The 19,636-nt window shown below is 45.3% G+C and overlaps 1 protein-coding gene across 4 annotated transcripts; it reads right to left on the minus strand.

Moving 5' to 3' along the window:
* Positions 1 to 282: 282 nt before the first annotated feature.
* LOC123448654 lies at positions 283 to 14,443 on the minus strand. Of its 4 annotated transcripts, XR_006631888.1 has the most exons (7): positions 14,115 to 14,442; positions 11,978 to 12,832; positions 7,051 to 8,941; positions 4,040 to 4,279; positions 1,603 to 3,960; positions 750 to 1,382; positions 283 to 678 (listed from the first exon to the last, which is right to left on the minus strand). XR_006631888.1 is itself a non-coding variant. In XM_045125616.1 (4 exons), the coding sequence occupies exons 1-4, from the start codon at positions 14,124 to 14,126 to the stop codon at positions 7,181 to 7,183; spliced, it is 2,541 nt and encodes an 846-aa protein (XP_044981551.1). In that variant the 5' UTR covers positions 14,127 to 14,443; the 3' UTR covers positions 6,935 to 7,180. The 4 variants fall into 4 exon arrangements, 2 of the variants coding, with proteins under 2 accessions (XP_044981551.1, XP_044981550.1); XR_006631887.1 differs by lacking the exon at positions 4,040 to 4,279; XM_045125616.1 differs by lacking the exons at positions 283 to 678; positions 750 to 1,382; positions 1,603 to 3,960; positions 4,040 to 4,279 and having other exon boundaries at positions 6,935 to 8,941; positions 11,978 to 12,409; positions 12,497 to 12,832; positions 14,115 to 14,443.
* Positions 14,444 to 19,636: the final 5,193 nt, after the last annotated feature.

Here is a 19,636-nt window from a genome sequence, read left to right on the forward strand (position 1 = left end):
CATCTTTGGGATCAGTTAAAAGTTAGTCCCTTTGCTATAGATCATAAAAAACCAGCTAGGGGGCCACCTAAGTTTTAGCACGTGACAAAGTTACAATTGTGGCATTTCTTTCAGTTTTTCTTTTGGCGCCATCATCAACACAAAACAATTGAGTTGTTTCACAAATTGAGGTCTGTGAAGTAACCAGATATGAAAATAGTTTTAATACGAGGGAAAAGTGGAGAGAAAGCTAAACAATTTGAAACCTATGAATTTATGTTTACCTTTGCAATGCCATTCAACTTTCAAATGAAGAAATCACACTTCAGTATTGATATGACATTTTCCTATGAAATGAAATGGTCTAATTAAAATGAGTTTCAGAGAAGAAACATGAGGTCTCGATCTCATGGAAGTTTTCTCTGGTCTCTTGGGAACTTCTCTGTCCTAACACCTGCGGAGTTCTTATAGAACTTCCTAGATGAACAATATTGAAAATTCATGTACGTACTTCACTTTCCTGTATCATTGCACAAGGCATGGCACTATAGTTCCTGCATTTTCCCTAAACTCTGGTTTTCAATTCATGCATTTCAGAGGAGGCCTTGAGCAGTATCAGGCGTGCTACATATATCTTCAGTAGCCTTGTTGTGGCTTCTCCCCTAAAACCTTCACTCGAAGGGTACGTCCCTCCAGAATCTGCAGAGATTCAAAGTGAAAATCAGATTTTCTTTTAGCTGACACTGAAACCAACCAGTTGTTACACTTACCTGCTTGTTGAGAGAATTTATCGCGCAGTAGGATTGCTCCTCTGTCGTCATTGTGACAAACAAAATCCCCTTGAATGCCTGGCCCCTCCTCTGCACTCATAGTAAACTACTCTAGCATCAACTACTTTGTCGTGCGTGCTGAACAGCTTCTCCAACCACGAGTCGTCCACTTGCCACGGCAGATTGCACACCAAGATTTCGAATGGACACCCAGATTGACGGGGAGTTGTGATATATACCGTCAGAGGTCTGACACTGCCATATATCACCTTTAATGTCCACATGAAAAGTTAATCAGCGAAGCCTAAAGCATAAGGTTTCCACAGCCTGCCTTTAGCATATAAAACAAACATTTCCAAAAGCTACCAAAAATGAAACAGATTAAAGAACATTCAGGTGCACGTACTTCATACCACCCATGAATGAATAAGCTATTGAACAGGGTTAACACTTGACAGAATGAAGGGACCAATTAACTTGGCTCGTATTAAAGTATATACAAGCCCCCATGAAGCTACAGAAAGTACTCACATATACATGGTACGTTCTAACAGCCTTCTCAGCCTCCTCAACAGTAATCATGGTAACATACCCAAATCCACGGCTCTGGCCCGTTTTGTCATCGTAAATGACCTGCACAATCTGCATTTTAGAACATGGAGAGAAAAAAAATATATATACATATATACATCCTGCTAGCTGCATCTCAGCAGTACTGATGGCATTCTAAAAAAACAGTACTGATGAAACAGATTGCCAAACAAACAGTCCATTCTTGTCGATGATGGATTTGGGCCATATTTGTCATATATCATAGAAAGAACAAGGATGATGAAGAGCTGAAAAGGCTAACCTCCGAGAACACCACGACTCCAGCATGGTCAAAGCTCAGTGTGAGGGACTCGTCGTCAATGTGGTAGGGTAGGTTTCCCACATACACTGTGGACCCCTCTGATCCATATTCTGTTGGTGTGTCCTTCCCATAATCTTCATACTGGTCCGGCTCTGGCTCCGGCAGGTAGTTGCTGGTATTGGTCGGGTAAGTAATTTGAGTTGTGTGAGCATTGCCTCTTTTAGCCATTGTCGCAGTGTAAACTTTTGGTGCACTTACAGTTGGTTCTACTGGGTGAGTAATTTGTGCTTTCTGAGAGTTGTTTGAACCTCTTCCTGGCCTTGCAGTTCTAACCGAAGTATGCATTTGCTGGTTTTGGTTCACAACATTCTGAAGAGGATTCTGATTGCCAAGAGAAAGGCGGTCGACTGACGCCATTGCTGGGTACATGGCATTTTCCTTTTCTGGATGAGATGCTCGTAGCCATTTGCACTTGAACGCAAGCCTTAATGTTTTCCACTTAGTTTCCTTATCAGTAGCATGACAATGATCATCAACCGAGAGATTGCAGGTTATGTATATCACACCAAAAAGAGCGCGAGATTGTTCTGCATCCGGTTGTGCTCGGTACCTCGGTGATCTGGTTGCCGCCGAGCACATACCTCTCCTCCTCCTCCTTGACCTCCCGACCCACGCACCCCCGTACCTTTCCTCTTCATTGACATATGTCGCCGCCTCTACTGCCATGACATTTGACCTCCCGACCCACGCACCCCCGGTACTTTTATCAGAAGGTTTTGATTCTGATGTTCTTCTATAGCCTAGGTGTTGGTTCATTTGCAGATGTTATTTATGGTTTTATATTCCCATCTGTTAGGTAGGAGACGTATGCTACATAAGAAATTCCAAAGGTCTCACCAACTAATAGCAAGAACCAGTACCATTGACTCATCGATGGTAAAAAGTTGGATATTAACAGCATATGCAAACTTATCTGGTTTCTTTTCACACACACACACACACATCTGGAGGTAATAGTTTTGAAATGGCAGAAACACAGCGAATGGATCTAAATAAACATTACTATGGCTATTGCCTAAAGAGCTGGGTGGCGGCAGCATTTGACCAAAGATGAATAAGTGTTAGGAAGAATTACGTCGCCATCCACAAGATTTAAGCCGATGGTGTCTACGACGGCCTGATGTGGTGAGGAGCGACATGTAGAATCGAACTATTGAATCCCTTGATTGCTAGGACATGAGCACAAAGTATAATAAACCAAATAACACTTGTGGTGTTAAAAAAATCCTCAAAGATACTCAAGGGAAGCTTGCTATATTAAGGGAGAACCAATATAGGAAAAAAATTCAAAGAATTACCAAAAGAAACAACCAGTAATATGAAACAACAACAAACGCTATATTCGAAAAACTAAGAGTTGTCGAAAAACTAAGAGTTGTCACATCATCAAGTACATCTCACCTAAGATAACAGAAGAGGTGCAGCCTCACCGTTGAACAATCATACAAAGGGTCAGGAGTACACATCTGGAATTTCTCTTTTGTTAACATGTACAATATTTCAATGATTTAACCCGACATGTCTTATTTTGCTCTCATGTAAACAGAAGGGAGAAACATTCATGTATATACAGAACTGGAGATACGAACTGAACTGGAGCTAGCAAGGAAATCTTACTTTTAAAGTGGATGGCCTATTTATCAGAAGAGAAGGGCATCTATGCAGAACTGATAGGAATATTTAACCAGTTTTAATGTAAAATATGAGCTTTGATTGTCGAAAAAACAGTGTAACAAATAAGGAACAGTAGGACTGGGACACGTTTGTTAATTTGCCATGTATGATTTCACGTTGTTTGTCACTAACTAAATCTGATCTTCACTCTTATGTTTTTTGGGACTGCTCTTCACTGACAAAGGTTAATATGCATACCACTAAGCAAACTTGACTTCACTTAATAAACCTAAATTGGCAACATCTGAGCATGTCAGAAAAGTGAGAGTACTTCCATGAGAAGTTATTTTTCTCCTTCTCACTTAAGAAACTTACATTGGCATCATCAACATCTCACTATAGTAGACAAAAATAATCTAGTCAAGGTACCTAATCAGATAATCAAGTTCTCCTATGTCCTGAAGACTTAGGACAAAGATTAGAAACGGAAGATAATTGAGAGTTGGTGGGTATTTACTTGTTCAACCTGCATGCCAAAGGGAATGTAGAGGTCAATAATACTTTCTGAGATATCGATCGGTCCACCAAAAATTTCTGCAGCACCTTGAATAGTTGTCTCCTCGTTCAGGGGACAATGCATATCCATAAACTCCGCTCTGCATTTTTTCCTAAACAATGTTTTGCCTGAACATCATATGTCATACGCCTTGTTAGCACAACAATTTGGTTTTTTATATGCAGAGCAATGTAAACAGAAACTAACCTTAGTGAACTAAAGGTCATTTTCTAAATTTAAAAGCCAAACTATTAGTTATATCCATGCTACTAAAAGAGCCAACCAGACAATCAACTATTGCATTAATAGTAGTACATTTCCAAGGTATGTCCAAGCTTCAGAGAGGTACGTATCCAAAGACATTGCCTGATAAGAGAATGCTGCTGACCCAATCTTACGCAGAAGTTCTTATTAATTGGTTAACAAATCAAACCACCTTGAAGCCCCCTGTTGTTAAAAAAAATAGTAGAAACATAAGATCTATATCCTGAGGCCAAGGTATGAGTGTGATCGGACAGAAGATGTATTGCATCTGCTTCTAGGTTAATTTGTCACAGCCTAACAAGTTCATACTGGTAAATGGTTTATCAGTTAATATAAAAAGTGATTTAGCATCTCTTCTTCTGTAATTTTTGACCTACAACCATATAATTTTACCCAGTACTTCTCTTTGCAGACATGAACAAGTGACAAAGATAGTATGTTCCACTCAACATGAGATCATCATGGGACATTATAATTTATAATTCAAAATGGTGCCTGTTTAAGGTAGTCATACTGAATCCAGATATGCAATTTTATTTAATTTATGCATTGACCCAAAACTGGTAGAAATTTTCATTTCATTTGATAGCTTGGTGATTGGTGAAATGGTAAGTTTCAACCCGACCATTATAACTTCACTGTTATGACCCTTTTACAACCTACATAAAAATGCTTCATCTTAACAATGTTCTGAAACGACCATCACTTGATGGCACTACCGAAATATAACTTCTGAATCTGGAACCCTTTGCATTATTCTAACATGACTGAAACTAATTAGTCTAAATGACACTTGTGTTTGACACAATCGCACCCACTATAAACTTCCCAACTGCCGCAGGAGAATCTCCCGTGAATCAGGGCGCCTTAACGTTCCTCTTGATGAGTGATGTTGATGCCGAAGAAGCCGACTCCGAGCTAGGGAAACATAGCACACGAGCCAGCCATGGTGCTCTTCTGTCTTCTCAGGTAAGGACACTCTACCTGCAGTCGAACTGTCGAGTATAACAAGTGCTTCAGGTTCCAGCTCCAGAAGTTGTATCGCAGAATTGTGCACCTCAGCACCTGGGACTGGGAGGCAGCGTTGCTGATTGCTGATTGCTATTGACCCGCGTTGCTTGTTCCTCCTTCCGCATGCTGCAGATCAAGACTGTACAAAGGGCTGGAGGCGTCGCCGACGGCTTGGCGCTGCCGAGCGTCTTGAAGGCATGTTCATGCGAGGAGGGCCCGTGCCTCGGCGCGCAGCTCCATGCGTGCGCGTGCAAGGCTGGGTCTGACGCGGAGACGGCTGCCTGCAGCGTCCTCATCACCATGTACCTAAAACGCGGAGGAGGGATGCGCTCAGCTGTCGCAGCCTTCGACGGCATCTCGGAGCCAAACATGATCATCTGGACGGCGTTGATGGCCGGGCTGGCATAGAATGGCCTCGCCGCGGAGGTGGTGGGCTTCTACAGAGAAATGGCGAAGAACGGAGGAAGGGAGAAACATGTTCATGTGCTTCAAGCTCCACACAAATTCTGAATAAAATCAGATCTCACACAACTGAGAAATAAAGGGAGGTCAATATTTTCACCTTGGCTTGAACAGTCAAACTGGTCGCCGTGACGCCGCCCATGTAGAGAAGCACATTTGAACAGTGAGGGGTGTCTTCACCTCGCGCTTGAATCGATATGGCCATGTGGGCACCAATTGGGGCAGAAAAGCACCGGCGTGCCGACGGCGCCCGCCCAGTCACCTCCCGCGCCGGCCACGCCCGCGCCCACCGCCACCCCCCTCACTCCCGCGCCCGCTAAGCCGCCACCCGCAGTCGCGCCGGTCAAGCCGCCTCCGGTTGTCGCGCCCGTGTCCGCGCCGCCGCCCGTCGTGACGCCTCCTCCCGTGTCACCACCGCCCGTGAAGGCGCCTCCTCCCGTGACGCCACCACCAGTCACCGCGCCTCCGCCCACGACGACGCCCCCGCCGGTGGCCGCACCCGGCCGAGGCGCCCGCGGTGCTCCCTCCCATGGCGGTCAGTCGGTCGGTCGGCATGGCCGGCGGCTAGGGTTCCCGTCGGGAGGAGAGATGGAGGATCTAACCGTGGGCTTGGGGGAGACCACGGAGGCCGAGAGGAGGGGATCGTGAGAGCGTGGGGGAGGCAGGTGCGTTCGTGGGTCGCGTCTCTTTTTTTTTTGCCTTTTGACGGGTCGGATGGACGTGGGTGGACTTCTCTTCTCTGTAACGATAGAAGGGGATTCCTGCTGGTCGAACCATCACGACGACGGCAGATCCCCTTTAATAGTAGAGATTCTTTAAAGTAGGTTACAACCTAGGACGCTATGCCACCCATGATGTCTTAATGAAAGTCAATCTTTGGATCCAAGATATAAGATTATGAAAATCATATCTGGCTGACGTCCGCTAGGAGAGGGATGGCAAACAAACCCCTTTTACTGATAGTTTTAGTTCTGAAACGAGATTAAGCACTGACAGTTTTAAACAAAAAATTGCCTTCTTTGATAGAAACTGCCATGTCGCTCTGAATTAACTGCCATCCCTCACAACTAAAACTGCCAGCGAAATGGTACGCAAATGCCACCCCTGCTGGTGAACGTTCCCCAGCTAATGGGGTCCTAAGATCAATCATATAAGTACATAATGAATTGGCTAATACTACTACTCCCTCCGTTCCTAAATATAAGTCTTTTTAGATATTTCACTAGGGGACTACATACGGAACAAAATGATTGAATCTACACTCTAATGTATGTCTATATACATCCGTATGTAGTTTTTTAATAGAAACTCTTAAAAGACTTATATTTAGGAATGGAGGGAGTATATGGTATGAATTCTTCCCTCTCCAGTACAAGTTGCGTTTTGCAAAGTGTTCGCAGGCATACAACTCAATAAGCTACTACATGCCAACCAGCTCGCCATTGCACTGTAAATAGTACAAATCACAAAGTGCAAGGTACCTCATAAGGGAAGATTGATGGAGACAACTCATCAAGTCTAAGTTGAAGATATCATGTTCCACTTGATATTGATCATCCACAATGTCCATACGGTGCCCTTTTTTGCACCAACAAACACATAACAATCTGTTCACCGTTGCAAATCAACCTCCATACTGGACTTGTCTGTGTCACTGCTTGTAGGCGTAGAAACCGAGGATTTCCGAGCTCTCTGGGGAGGCCTGCTTGTCCCAGGGTTTTTGGGTTCACCCTTACGCTTTCCTCCAAGGACAAGGAACCCCGAGGCAAGTGCTTCCAAAGCTTTTGCTGTCGGAGATCTGTTCCTGGTTCCGTACCTCAGAGAATTCACCTGTAAAGCCAGATCAGGTTGCAGGCCAGCAGGTTGTCCTGTTGCCTCTGAAACATCATGGACACAATCAATGTTTGAAACGGCAAGGCCTTCCTCAGCCTTGATGTAACCATCATCGTCTGATGAAGCGACACATACCCTTGTGCTTGTCTTCGGTTTAACCAAACTAGTAATCTGCGCCCCTTCTTTGGCAACTTTTGACTTAGCGTTTCTGATCGTTGAACGAACTTTAGGCACCACCTTAACCTGGCACTCAGATGACTTATCCACATTTAAGCTGGACACATTGATCTTCTCATTTGATCTGTCATTGGTAAAAGAGTTTGATGCAACCGTTATCTGCTCGCATGGCTTCTCCTTCGTGGAATACCTGGCAATTATTTTAGTCTGAAAATTGTCACTGACATCAACTGCAGTTGGTTTCGGTGAAGTCCACAGCGGCTTGATTTTCTTTCTCTCTAAACCATGTCCTTTGGAGAAAGAAAAGCTGCGCTGACTGGTCTGATCATTGCTACAGCTGGATAAGCTTCTGTGATTTGACACTGGGGTTAAATACTCGCGCCTCTCAGTTTTTGTTTTCGGACCAAAGACGCATGTCAAATCAATTTTGTTAATACTGTCATTAGAAGAATGGCCATTGACTGGAAAACTCGAGGATGGTGCAGCCAACATGTTTTGCAATGAATTGACTTGGTTTTCTTTGCCTGCATGGCATACTGAAATCATTTCAGCGTCATTCATATCAGCTGTGACTCGTCGACAATCTGCCTGGTCGTCTGATGATTGATCTTCCGCATCTTGCTCCTCTGACGAACTGCCACTCACAGTATTACAAGAATGACGTGAAGGACCAAAACGGACATTTACATCAGGTGGTAATTTCCTCAGCTCTCTGACTCTGGAGGGCTCTTCCCCTTGGACCAAGGTAGTATCTATAATTGTGAACTTTGTAAGCTCCTGATATCCATCAAAAGGACCATCTCGGTTCAGACTCATGTCTGTAGCATATCCACACTGCTCAGCAGTAACACCATTGTCCACTCCGCCAACTTCTACCTCAAGAAGAACAGGATCCGCCACAACTTGTTTAAGGATATCGCTGATAGAATCAAAATAATGAGTGCCTTCAGTAAGCTTCCTTCTTGAGAATTTTTTGATACCTGGCATAATAAACACAAGGCAATTCTTAGTTGTTCTCACATCTTTTGACTGCTCTGAACGCCACCCTCTTGCAAGCAAACGGGGCCAGACAGCTTCCCAGAAAAGATCATTAGATCTTGTCTTGCTTATTCTGAATCCGCCTGTTAAGAACTTGATTATATCTTCAGAAGCAAGCAAGGAACAATCTTTGCCTGTAGGCATGTCAGGATGAACAGAAGGAGCTTGGTTTGGTTTAGATCGGTCCAGAACAAATCCAGTCAAATCATGTTTCCCTTTACCAATTGCAACAGCCTCCACAAAAGCTTCTGTTCCAACAGAGGATTTTATCGCAAAGACAAGATCCTCTAAAGATGTTTGTCCGGCGTTGAAAGATTTGAGAATCTGCAACAGGCGAAAGCAATACAATTCCCGGTAAAAACAAAGCAATATAATTCATATGGAAATGGGTGATAGAAGAATAGAATATATTTTTTGGCTCTGGATCAACACTCGTTTATTTGTCCTGGGAATAATGGACTAAACAATACCAAGTACATTTAATTAAAGCTACAGAAATAAGAAGAAATCAGGAGACAGCCAAATGCAGTGCACCTGCAATGGCTTTGGTTTTCAGGTTTCAGGTTAGTATTCGTAACTGAAAATCTATATAAACTGCACCAGAGTAGTCAGATATGCTCATATACAAGTGAAGTGGAGCACTAAACAAACTCAGCTGCCTGAACTATGGAGATTTGGAGTAGTATAAAATGAAGAAAAATCAAGATCGAACGTACTGTTTTGAACAATGCAAGTGGAACGAAAAGCTCGAACTCGAGAGAATCTCGAAAAGAAAAGTTCTTAATACTTGACAGCACGGCCAGTTAAACTGGGGAAAACAGAATTGATGCCTTCAATGGATTGGTTCCCCACTTCCCTTCGAAGACATACATGCAATCACATGTATAAAGAATGATCATATGTGCAGCACCAGCAAGAACTCTTTGACATCAACAGAGAGAAAAAAGAAAAATACAGCCGGAAGAACAGTGACAAAGATAAGTGAGAGAAAAATATCAATAGTGCCCATCAAATTTAGAAAATTGAGTAGTACATATCAGTTGGACTTTACACAAAGCATTCCTTCGGACAATTCAAGTTATAAAGACAAATGAGAAAAGAAATCTAGCCATAGAAGGACACGGTGAATGCTAGAATGTACACCAAAAAAGTGTTGGCGCCACCTCCTCGCAGCGTCGCTTCTTCTTCTTCCTCGAGCTTCCTCACACAACTCTCTTGTGGTTTCTCTCAAGAACACAAGGACACACACAGGGACAGAACACACACACACACACACTTCACCAAGGAGAGGAAAGGCTTTGCTTCTTCTCCAGGTGAGAACACATGTGCTACATGGTTTTTCCTTCAGCCCTCACAGCCTCATTTCATTATCAAATGCAACACCTATATATACATGCAGCTCGGCAGCTTAGCTGATCCGCCACTTACGCCACTTACCACACGAAGTGCTCCACCCTCCACTACTCAACAAACTAACCGAGACACGCAGGTGATGGCATCCACTCCTATCCATGCGCAACTAACGCACGGCCAAGAGCCACCGGCTTGGACTAATTCCATGCAGACTACACGGACTCATCCACGCACCAACTAATTTCACCGAGTCACCTGACTAGCTAGTACCCGTACTGGACGTTAGCTCCAACTAATCCGTCCAGCCAGCTGGTCTTGCTTCAGCCGTCCACGCATTTTGTCGCTTCACATGTCTATGCCGCATCGCAGAGCACAGTGGCATCACGTCGTCATCAGCATCTTACCATGCTCGCCGTATCGCACGGCAGCCCAGCATCTCGCCGTCTCCACACGCCTCTGCTGAAACTTCATCGGACTAGCTACTCTCTAATCTATTCAACATGCATAACGAAACAAGACTAGGTATGCAGATACATGAATCAAGATTAAAGCTAACAATTTCCCCCTTAATCTTGATTCTCTCATGTCCGACGCGGATCACCCGCAACCACTTGACGAAGCCATCGCATCGCCGCAGACCACCGCGCTTCATCATGTCATGGACGACTCCATCGCAGCGCCGGTCACCACACCGTCTTCGTATAGCAGTGTCGCACCGCCTCACCTTGTAACGGCATCTCATCGTCATTGTAGCAGCATCGTGCCGCCATCTCCTCTTGCGGCATCGCACCGCAGCCACATGTTTCCGTGGCGTCACACTGCCAAACACCTCCTTGTCGTGGACGACGCCGTCACAGCGCGAACCACCCGCCATGGACCATCTTGCCATGGATGGCGCCATCACAGCACCGGTCACCACGGCGTCGTGCCGCACGTAGCGGCCTCCTCTTGACGTGGGCCATGCCTTGGCGACGCCGCTCACCACGCCATCATCATCTTGCGGCATCACACCGCAACCGACCACCAGCGGCATCGCGTCGCCGACGGCCTCCACCTCACGCCGACGTCCTGCACCTCACATTGAGTCCGTCGCGCCGCCACCGCCTCGGATCGACAAGGCTCTGATACCAATTGTTGGCGCCACCTCCTCGCAACGCCGCTTCTTCTTCTTTCTCGAGCTGCCAGACACAACTCTCTAGTGGTTTCTCTCAAGAACACAAGGACATACATAAGGACAGAACACACACACACACTTCACCAAGGAGAGGAAAGGCCTTGCTTCTTCTCCCGGTGAGAACACATGTGCTACATGATTTTTCCTTCAGCCCTCACAGCCTCATTTCATTATCAAATGCAACACCCATATATACATGCAGCTCAGCAGCTAGCCGATCCTCCACTTACGCCACTTACCACACGAAGTGCTCCACTACTCAACAAACTAACGAGACATGCAGGTGATGGCATCCACTCCTATCCATGCACAACTAACACACCGCCAAGGGCCACCGGCTTGGACTAATTCCATGCAGACTACACTGACTCATCCACGCACCAACTTCACCGAGTCACCGGACTAGCTAGTACCCGTACTGAACATTAGCTCCAACTAATCCGTCCAGCCAGCAGGTCTTGCTTCAGCCGTCCTTGCATTTTGTCGCTTCACATGTCTATGCCGCATCGCACAGCACAGCGGCTTCACGCTGTCATCGGCATCTCACCATGCTCGCCGTATCGCACGGCAGCCCAGCATCTCGCCGTCTCCACACGCCTCCGCTGAAACTTCATCGGACTAGCTACTCTCTAATCTATTCAACATGCATAACGAAACAAGACTAAGTATGCAGATACATGAATCAAGATTAAAGCTAACACTGAGGGTCAGCCTGACAAAACTCAGCTGATCATGGGAATAATTTATTGAGCTCTTTCACTAATTAACCAGCGAACCAAAACTAAAGGCAAAAGAGATCAAAATTATTTGTATGGCCTACATTTACAACGTACCTCGACCAATGAATCATGAACTTCTGCGAGGATTATAGATTTCAAACGAGATATAATTTCTTGTTGTCGCCAACTTGTAAAGATGTGTTCCCCAAGAATGCATCTTGCAGTTCTTGCTTTTCTGCAGTCCGACCATCTTTTATAAGCATTTCTTCTGTAGAACATTCCATAGTAGTATGAGAGCACATCCCCAACAGTCTTATTACCAAGAAACCTGCTCAACATGCTTAGATTTTTGCCAAAAATGTAGAGCCCGAGAAGAAAACATTCTGCCTTAGTACCACTCCAAAGCGAACTGGACAAACCAGGCAGTGGAGTAAATTGCTCGATTTCCCCTTGCTGGGTCAACGGCTTATTGGTAAAACTGGGACCTTCTTGAGTAGAGAGTGGATCCAAGTTCTCATCATGTGCTTGATTGATGCAAGATTCTATCTGATCAACAGGCAGCACTGAATGTCGATCCTGGTATGTTGAATCATGGGCACTTGTATTATTTCTGATTGGGTAAATTGAGGTCACCTGAATATCCTCGCCTTGGTCGCTAGCTCTTGCTTCAGTTTCTGAAGAATGCTGCCTTCGCAAATCGTCCTCCTTATGGAGTTCACTTGGTACCCACATGATTGGTATAGCTAATCCAATCATACCAGGGTGATCATAACCAAGTAGGATGCTTTCTGGTGTGCTGGTCATGAGGCGATGGCACTCAACCTCTGTGGACAGATTGGGGATTTCTGCCTGGTGCTCACTTCCAATGCGTGGACATACAGGTGCTTTGTCATATATCACATCTGAAGCAATAGAAGCTTCTAAAGATGGTTGGTTTTCACCATTGTCTTTGAGTTCAAGTGACTCCATCTACCAAAATCAGAAGAAGAAATGTAATTTGTTGAGATAGATCACATATTTAAATTAATTAAGAAAACATGTATATAATCAACATTAGTAACTACAATTGTTTGTTTTAAAGTATATGAGCCAGAAGGGTACGTCGTTAACAAATCTCATTCAGGACATTGGTGAGAGAAAACAGCTATTCAAAAGAAATTCAACACATATTTTTTTGAGGCCTGGATACTTCTCTTAGAGTTCTTATATACTACTAGCAATAATCCTGTGATGCATCACTATAGGTATTGAGCAAAACTAGTTTATAACATACCGGATGAGCAACTCTGGTGGAAATATGTAACCCACGTCCAGAGTTCTAGTTGGCCCCATAAGTAACCCACATTCATCAAATCTACCTCACACAAGACTGAGGACATAATGGTTTCACAAAAGGGGTTGAGTTTTGAAAGGTAGACAAAGTAATTTGTAAAACGCTTGTTCACGGCACGCTTCCAGCGATTATATTAAAGATAAAATGCAATTGCAAGCAGGACAACATGGACCCTCAAACTGAGACCTGACCTTCCAAGGTCCTAAAGTCAACAAAGCCTAGTGTGCAAGTGAATTACACGGGCCAAGAAAAAGGTGTAAACACCAAGTTGGAAGCAAATAAAGGCAATGCATATCATATTGTATAACCACTGCTGAGGAGGGGGCATCTGCTTGTACATCACTCACAATTGTAGAATGCTCCAAAAAATAAGCAAAACTGCAGTCGTGGCAGAATGAACCACCTAATATCAAGTAGCACTACCAATTACTTATCGGGCGTCAAGCAGAGAACAATGACAACAATCTACCGTCAACCTAGGCAGTGCGTAATCTCAATCGCTCGCCACAGGCTTACAGCACCCAAATCTGGGCCATCATGGCGAGCAAATCCGTACTTCCAAGACCACGACACGCACCATTGCGTTCTTCAAATCTCATGCCCAGAACCAACACACCCAGCCACCCCAGCAAACTCGTGGGGCACCTCCCACACAGCGCCGGAAGCAAAGCCACGGGCATCCCCCGGCATGGAGCACCGAAGCGGAGAACCCCGGGCCGCGCTAACCAAATCCAGGACAGAGCCTGCTCTCCAACGAGGCGCGCGCGCACGGACGCACGCTAAGCAAACCTAAAAATCTGCGCGATCACGGAAGGGAAGCGCCCACGGCCAAAGCAACGAGGACGCGAGACGCGCCACCAAAACGGCATCATCCTAAGCAGAGAAGAAATGTAAGATTGGAGGAGAAGCGAGGAAAACCTTAGTCTCCATGCAGGCGAGGCTCCGGCGCCGCGCTCGTGGCGAAGCCTTCGTTGCTCCGAGCAAGCGGGCCCTCCGATTCTCTTGTCGCGCCCGAGAAACGGACGACGCCGGCCAGACAAACAACAGTATCTGCAGGTCCCACGGGAAGAGCCGCTTCGGGATTGAGCGGCGCTTGCGGGAGCCGAGCGCGCGACAAGCAGAGAGCAGCTGCACGCCGCAGGGAGTAGAGTGCGGTAAGGGCCTGGCGTCTCGGCGCGGTGGTGGTTCCGAGAGGAGGCAGAGACGGGGAGAGAGAGGCGAGGCGAGGCGAGGCGAGCTTTAAAGACACGAACAACGGCGACAGAGACACAGAGATTGGTGCTGTGGGCGGACTGGGATCAGGTGACGTGCCTACAGCATGTCACCCTGCAACATGCGCCCTCCCATCCGCCTTTCAATCTTCATCCAACGTCCCACAGCGATCCTAGGTCAAAATATACTTACAGACAATAAAAAAAATACAGCTTGGATGAAATTGCTCCCGCTGCAGCCCGAGTCGCCGCGGACTGGTGGTCGCGCCGCTGCAGCCCGAGTCGCCGCGGACTGGTGGTCGCGCTCGCGTCGCCCCCGCCTCCGTCGAGCGCCCGCAGGGTCGCGTCGGCGCCGCCTCCGTCGAGCGCCCGCAGGGTCGCGTCGCCCCCGCCTCCGTCAAGCCGCCCGCAGGGTCGCCGCGCCTGATTCGCCGCCCGCAGGGTCGCGTCGGCCCCGCCTCCGTCGAGCGCCCGCAGGGTCGCGTCGCCCCCGCCTCCGTCGAGCGCCCACAGGGTCGCCGCGCCTGATTCGCCGCTCTGCTGAACCGCCGCAAGGTCGCGCCGCCGCTCGAGTCACCGTTCCGTCGAGCCCCCGTAGGGTCGTGTCGTCGCCCGAGTCGCCGCTCCGTCGAGCCCCCGCACGGTCGAAACGCCGCCCCTGACGCCGCTCCGCCGAGCTGCCCAGGTCGCCTCTCCTCTTCCTTGCACATCAGTATGGATTTAATTAGCATATGGGTTCAGTTAGCATGTATGGTTCATTTAGCTTGTTTGGGTTGCAAACATCGCTTACCTGCTATTATTTTGATGTCAAAAGCAGGTCCTTGCTGTGGTTGATGGGCAGAGTGTAACTCCAGCTAAGATACCCCTGTTTTCATTTGACAGAGTTGAATGTTGTGCAATGCCAGAAATTGGAAAGAGGACACCCAAAGTAGGTATGAGGTTCAGAGATTCGGAAGAGGCTTGGGAGTTTTGGGTAGATTATGGGGGTCACATCGGCTTTGATGTGAGGAAAAGATCCACAATCAAAAGCAAATGTGATGGTGTGATTACTTCACGCTGGTTTGTTTGTTCAAATGAAGGCCATCGAAGGAAAAACCAAACAGATCATAAGCCAAAGCGTATTAGAGCTGAAACAAGAACCAATTGTAAGGCTCATGTGATTGTTACATATGATCGAGTTGCCAACAATTTTGAAGTCACCGAAGTCGTTTTGGAGCACAATCATCGCCTTCAATTGCCACAAACCCGCCACTTGTTAGCATCACAAAGGAAGATTTCAGAAGTGCAAGCTTTCGAGATAGAAACAGCCGATGATTCTGGAATTATGCCAAAAGCTTCACATGAGTATGCTTGTCGTCTAGTTGGTGGTCCTAACAACCTTAGTTACACTTGTCGTGACCAAAAGAACCATTTGCGAAGCAAGCGGCAGCGGGAGTTGGCTTATGGACAGGCTGGAAGTATGTTGAATTATTTTCGTGACAAGCAGGCTGAGAATGCAGCATTCAAATACCATTTGCAGTTGGATAGTGAGGAGCATATAGCCAACATATTCTGGATTGATGCTAAAATGCTACTTGACTATGCACACTTTGGCGATGTTGTCACATTTGACACTACATTTGGCACAAACAAAGAGTATAGGCCATTTGGTATTTTTCTTGGGCTGAACCAGTTCAGAAAAACAACCATTTTTGGTGCTGCATTGATGTTCGATGAAACACGTGACTCCTTTATATGGCTTTTTGAGACTTTTCTAGCCGCACATAATGGAAGGCAACCTAGAACTATCTATACAGATCAAGATGCTGCAATGGGAAAAGCCATAGAAAAGGTCTTCACAGAATCATATCATGGATTGTGCACCTTTCATATAATGCAAAATGCTGTCAAACACTTAACTTCTGTGAAGGGCAAAGAAAATGATGAAGTGGAAGAGAGAGATGAAGTGGAGGATGAAGAAAAAGAGCCTCATATTCTCACAGATTTTGGTGCTTGTATGTATGGCTATGAAGACAAGGTAGCATTTGACAAAGCGTTTGCCAACATGAGGCTCAAAGTGCATAAGCAAACTTGGTTAGATAGTATCTACAAGGTGAAAGAAAAATGGGCTGAATGTTATATGAGAGATGTCTTTAGCTTGGGAGTGAGAAGTACACAATTAAGTGAGAGCTTCAACAATGCATTGAAAAATCATTTGAAATCAGATTTTCATATTCTTCGATTCTTGATGCATTTTGAGAGGACAGTGGCAGTAAAAAGAAGAGTTGAATTAGAATCTGAATTTGATGCAATAAAGAATATACCAATAATTAAGATGAAGACTCCTATGTTGGTGGAAGCAAGCGAGCTATACACTCCGATTATTTTTGAGGCTTTCCAAGGTGAGTATGAAAGATCAACGGCTGCATGTTGTAGAGTATTGGATGGAAATAACAGTTTTGTTGTTGCCATTGCGAGGTTGCATGGAGATTTACAGTTTGAGGAGGAGCGCATAGTGATAGGTGATCCTTTAACCAAAACGGTTTCATGTAGTTGTGGGATGTTCAATAGGACAGGAATCTTGTGTGCACATGGTCTAAAAGTGCTTGATTTGATGAACATAAAGACACTGTCGGCACATTATGTCTTGAAGAGGTGGACTAGAGAAGCTCGCAATGGAAGTATACAAGACAGAGAAGGAAGGAATGTGGTAGAAAATCCAAAAATGGAAGCTGAACTTCGATACAAGGATTTGTCTTATAAATTTCACAAAATGGCACAAAAAGCAGCCAACTCTCCACAATGTTGTATTCTATTGGATAATGCACTTGATTCCGTCGCTCCACATATACATGATTTACTCAATGCATCCACTAGTGTCATGAATGAACTATGTAAAGACAAAGAGAATGTCCAGCAAGTAGATGAGTTGCTTAGATCTGCACGGTTGAAGAAAAAAGAGGTTCAGTCAAAGAACTTAAGGAGAAAGAAAAGTTGGCTTGATAAGTTACTCAAGGGGAAGCACAGAGTAACTAAAGGACCAACAAAACATGGAGAAAAGGTATGTTAAAATTGATACATGATATGTTGTTATTGCTCATTTGTTAACTAACTACAATGATTTTTGTTCTCAGCCACAAAGGAAGAAGGATGGTGTGCAACAAAAGAAAAAAGATGATGTGCGGCCTCAAGTACAAGTGGAGAAGTATGACAACAACAAAGAAGTAAACGTGGTGCTTCAAGGGTGCAATAATATTATGAGTTTCACTCAGCTCTTGACGACAGACCATGATAATCTGTTCTAGCATGAAAGCTTCTTAGATAATATTTTGTACATGGTGGTGATGATGATGATTATCTGTTCTAGCATGGAACTTGTTAGATAGTATTTTGGACATGGTTAACTATAGTAGTATGGGGTTAACTATATTATTTTGTGGCCTAAGTGTACAAGTGAAATGGCCGTTTGGTGGAGAATTTGAATGTATCGAGCTTTTGAAGTACAAGCAAGTGGTACTTAATTTGTATTGGTAAATTACCGCTGTTTATGTTGCTATATGACTGCTGTTTGCATACAGTTTTTTTTTTGTATAACTAAGTTTGAAATTTAATTTATGCAAATTTGGTAAAAAAATATAGCTGCTGTTTATATTATATAATGACTGAAAAGTTGATGATTCTATTGAACCAACTTTGAAAACAGTAGTCTGATGTATTTTACATGTGTAGTTTATTGTCTGTAAGTATATTTTGCCTTGGATCGCTGTGGGACGTTGGATGAAGATTGAAGGGCGGATGGGAGGGCGCATGTTGCAGCGTGACATGCTGTAGGCATGTCACCTGATCCCAGTCCGCTGTGGGCAAGGTAAGACCAGCAAATTGCGGGCCGGGCCGGGCCGGGCCGGCAACGAGCAGTCCCGGTCTCTGGTTACGTGTGATCTCTTTTAGGGTGTGTTCGGTTTGAGGATCAAAAGACATGGAATGTCATGGTTCCATTTCGGATGCATGGGTTGGTTCCATTCTTGTGTTTGGTTGGACATAAAAAATGGCGTGGGTTGATTTTGTCCATGTGTTTGGTTTGGAAGGTAAAATGAGAAGAATCTCATTCCACTCACCTCTCCATATGAATAGTGAGATTACCTATAATGTGCTCATAACTTCAGGAGGAGGAGGGGCTGCTGCAGCTCGAGGAAGATGGGGTGGGTGCGGCGGGTCGGGCTGGGAGGAGGAGCTGCTGCACGTCGGCCTGGGAGGAGGAGCTGCTGCAGGTCGGGCTCGGGGAGGAGCTGTTGTAGGTCGGACGGGAGGACGAGTTGCTGCAGGTCGGACTGGGGGAGGAGCTGCTGCAGGTCGGACGGGAGGAGGAGGGGCTGCAAGGTCGGCCGGTTCCTTTTTTCTTTCCTCGCCTCCGGTGGTCCTCTTCCCGTCCGATGGCGGCAGAGCCAGATGCAGCGGTGACTTCTGTCGAGAGGTGCGCACAGGGTGAGAGCGGTAACGTGATCGTCCCTTTTTCTTTTTTTCTAGCGACCGAGAGAAGAATAACTGAGTGATTCCAAGGTTTCGACGGTATCAGTTGATGAAGCATCTGAAGGGTATATTCTGTCCATGAGGATCAGTCGGTTCTGGTTCATGAGCCAACTGAACACGAGAATCTTGACCAGGGACGGAACCAACCTGTCAGTTCCACCAAATCCTCAAACGGAACACATCCTTAGAATGTACTAGTACAAATGCCCGGCGTTGCATCGGGCGAAAAATAATAACATAAAAATCAATCACCACACACATAATCTGTTTCATTCACTTGAATACAGAAACCCATCTATCTCATAGTTATTCTTTTTTCTGTCGTCGGTGACGTAGGTCGTTCACTTTGTCGCACATGTGTAAACATAGTCAATCTTAAGGCGATAAACTCACCCACCGCAATGCCATTTAACCACACCGGCACAAGAAAACATTCATAACTTTAAAAATTAATTTTGTTGAGCTAGACCGTGAGGCTGCTCTTCCATGAATTGCTTCCTAATGTTCGTGATTGTTACGTACTGAAAATTTTCTCACAACCAATATTTGTTAATTTGGTACAATTTGTATAATATCAACCTTCAAATTTGGAGTACAGTAAATGAAAATAAGATGAAACATAATTATTTGCAACAGAAATCAAAATTGTTAACAAATCACCTAATGATATACACATTTCCATCTATAAATCTTCAAAACATATTACTACAAAAAAACATAGGT

The sequence above is a fragment of the Hordeum vulgare genome, chromosome 4H (genome assembly GCF_904849725.1).
Source record: "Hordeum vulgare subsp. vulgare chromosome 4H, MorexV3_pseudomolecules_assembly, whole genome shotgun sequence".
In the NCBI taxonomy this organism is placed as follows: Eukaryota; Viridiplantae; Streptophyta; class Magnoliopsida; order Poales; family Poaceae; genus Hordeum; species Hordeum vulgare.

What these genes read in the sequence shown, in the direction of transcription:
- LOC123448654 (XM_045125615.1), bottom strand. An exon ending in TTCATGATTCATTGGTCGAG is followed by an intron (nt 8,942 to 11,977) that starts GTACGTTGTAAA and finishes CGCCTGTTGCAG; the next exon opens with ATTCTCAAATCTTTCAACGC.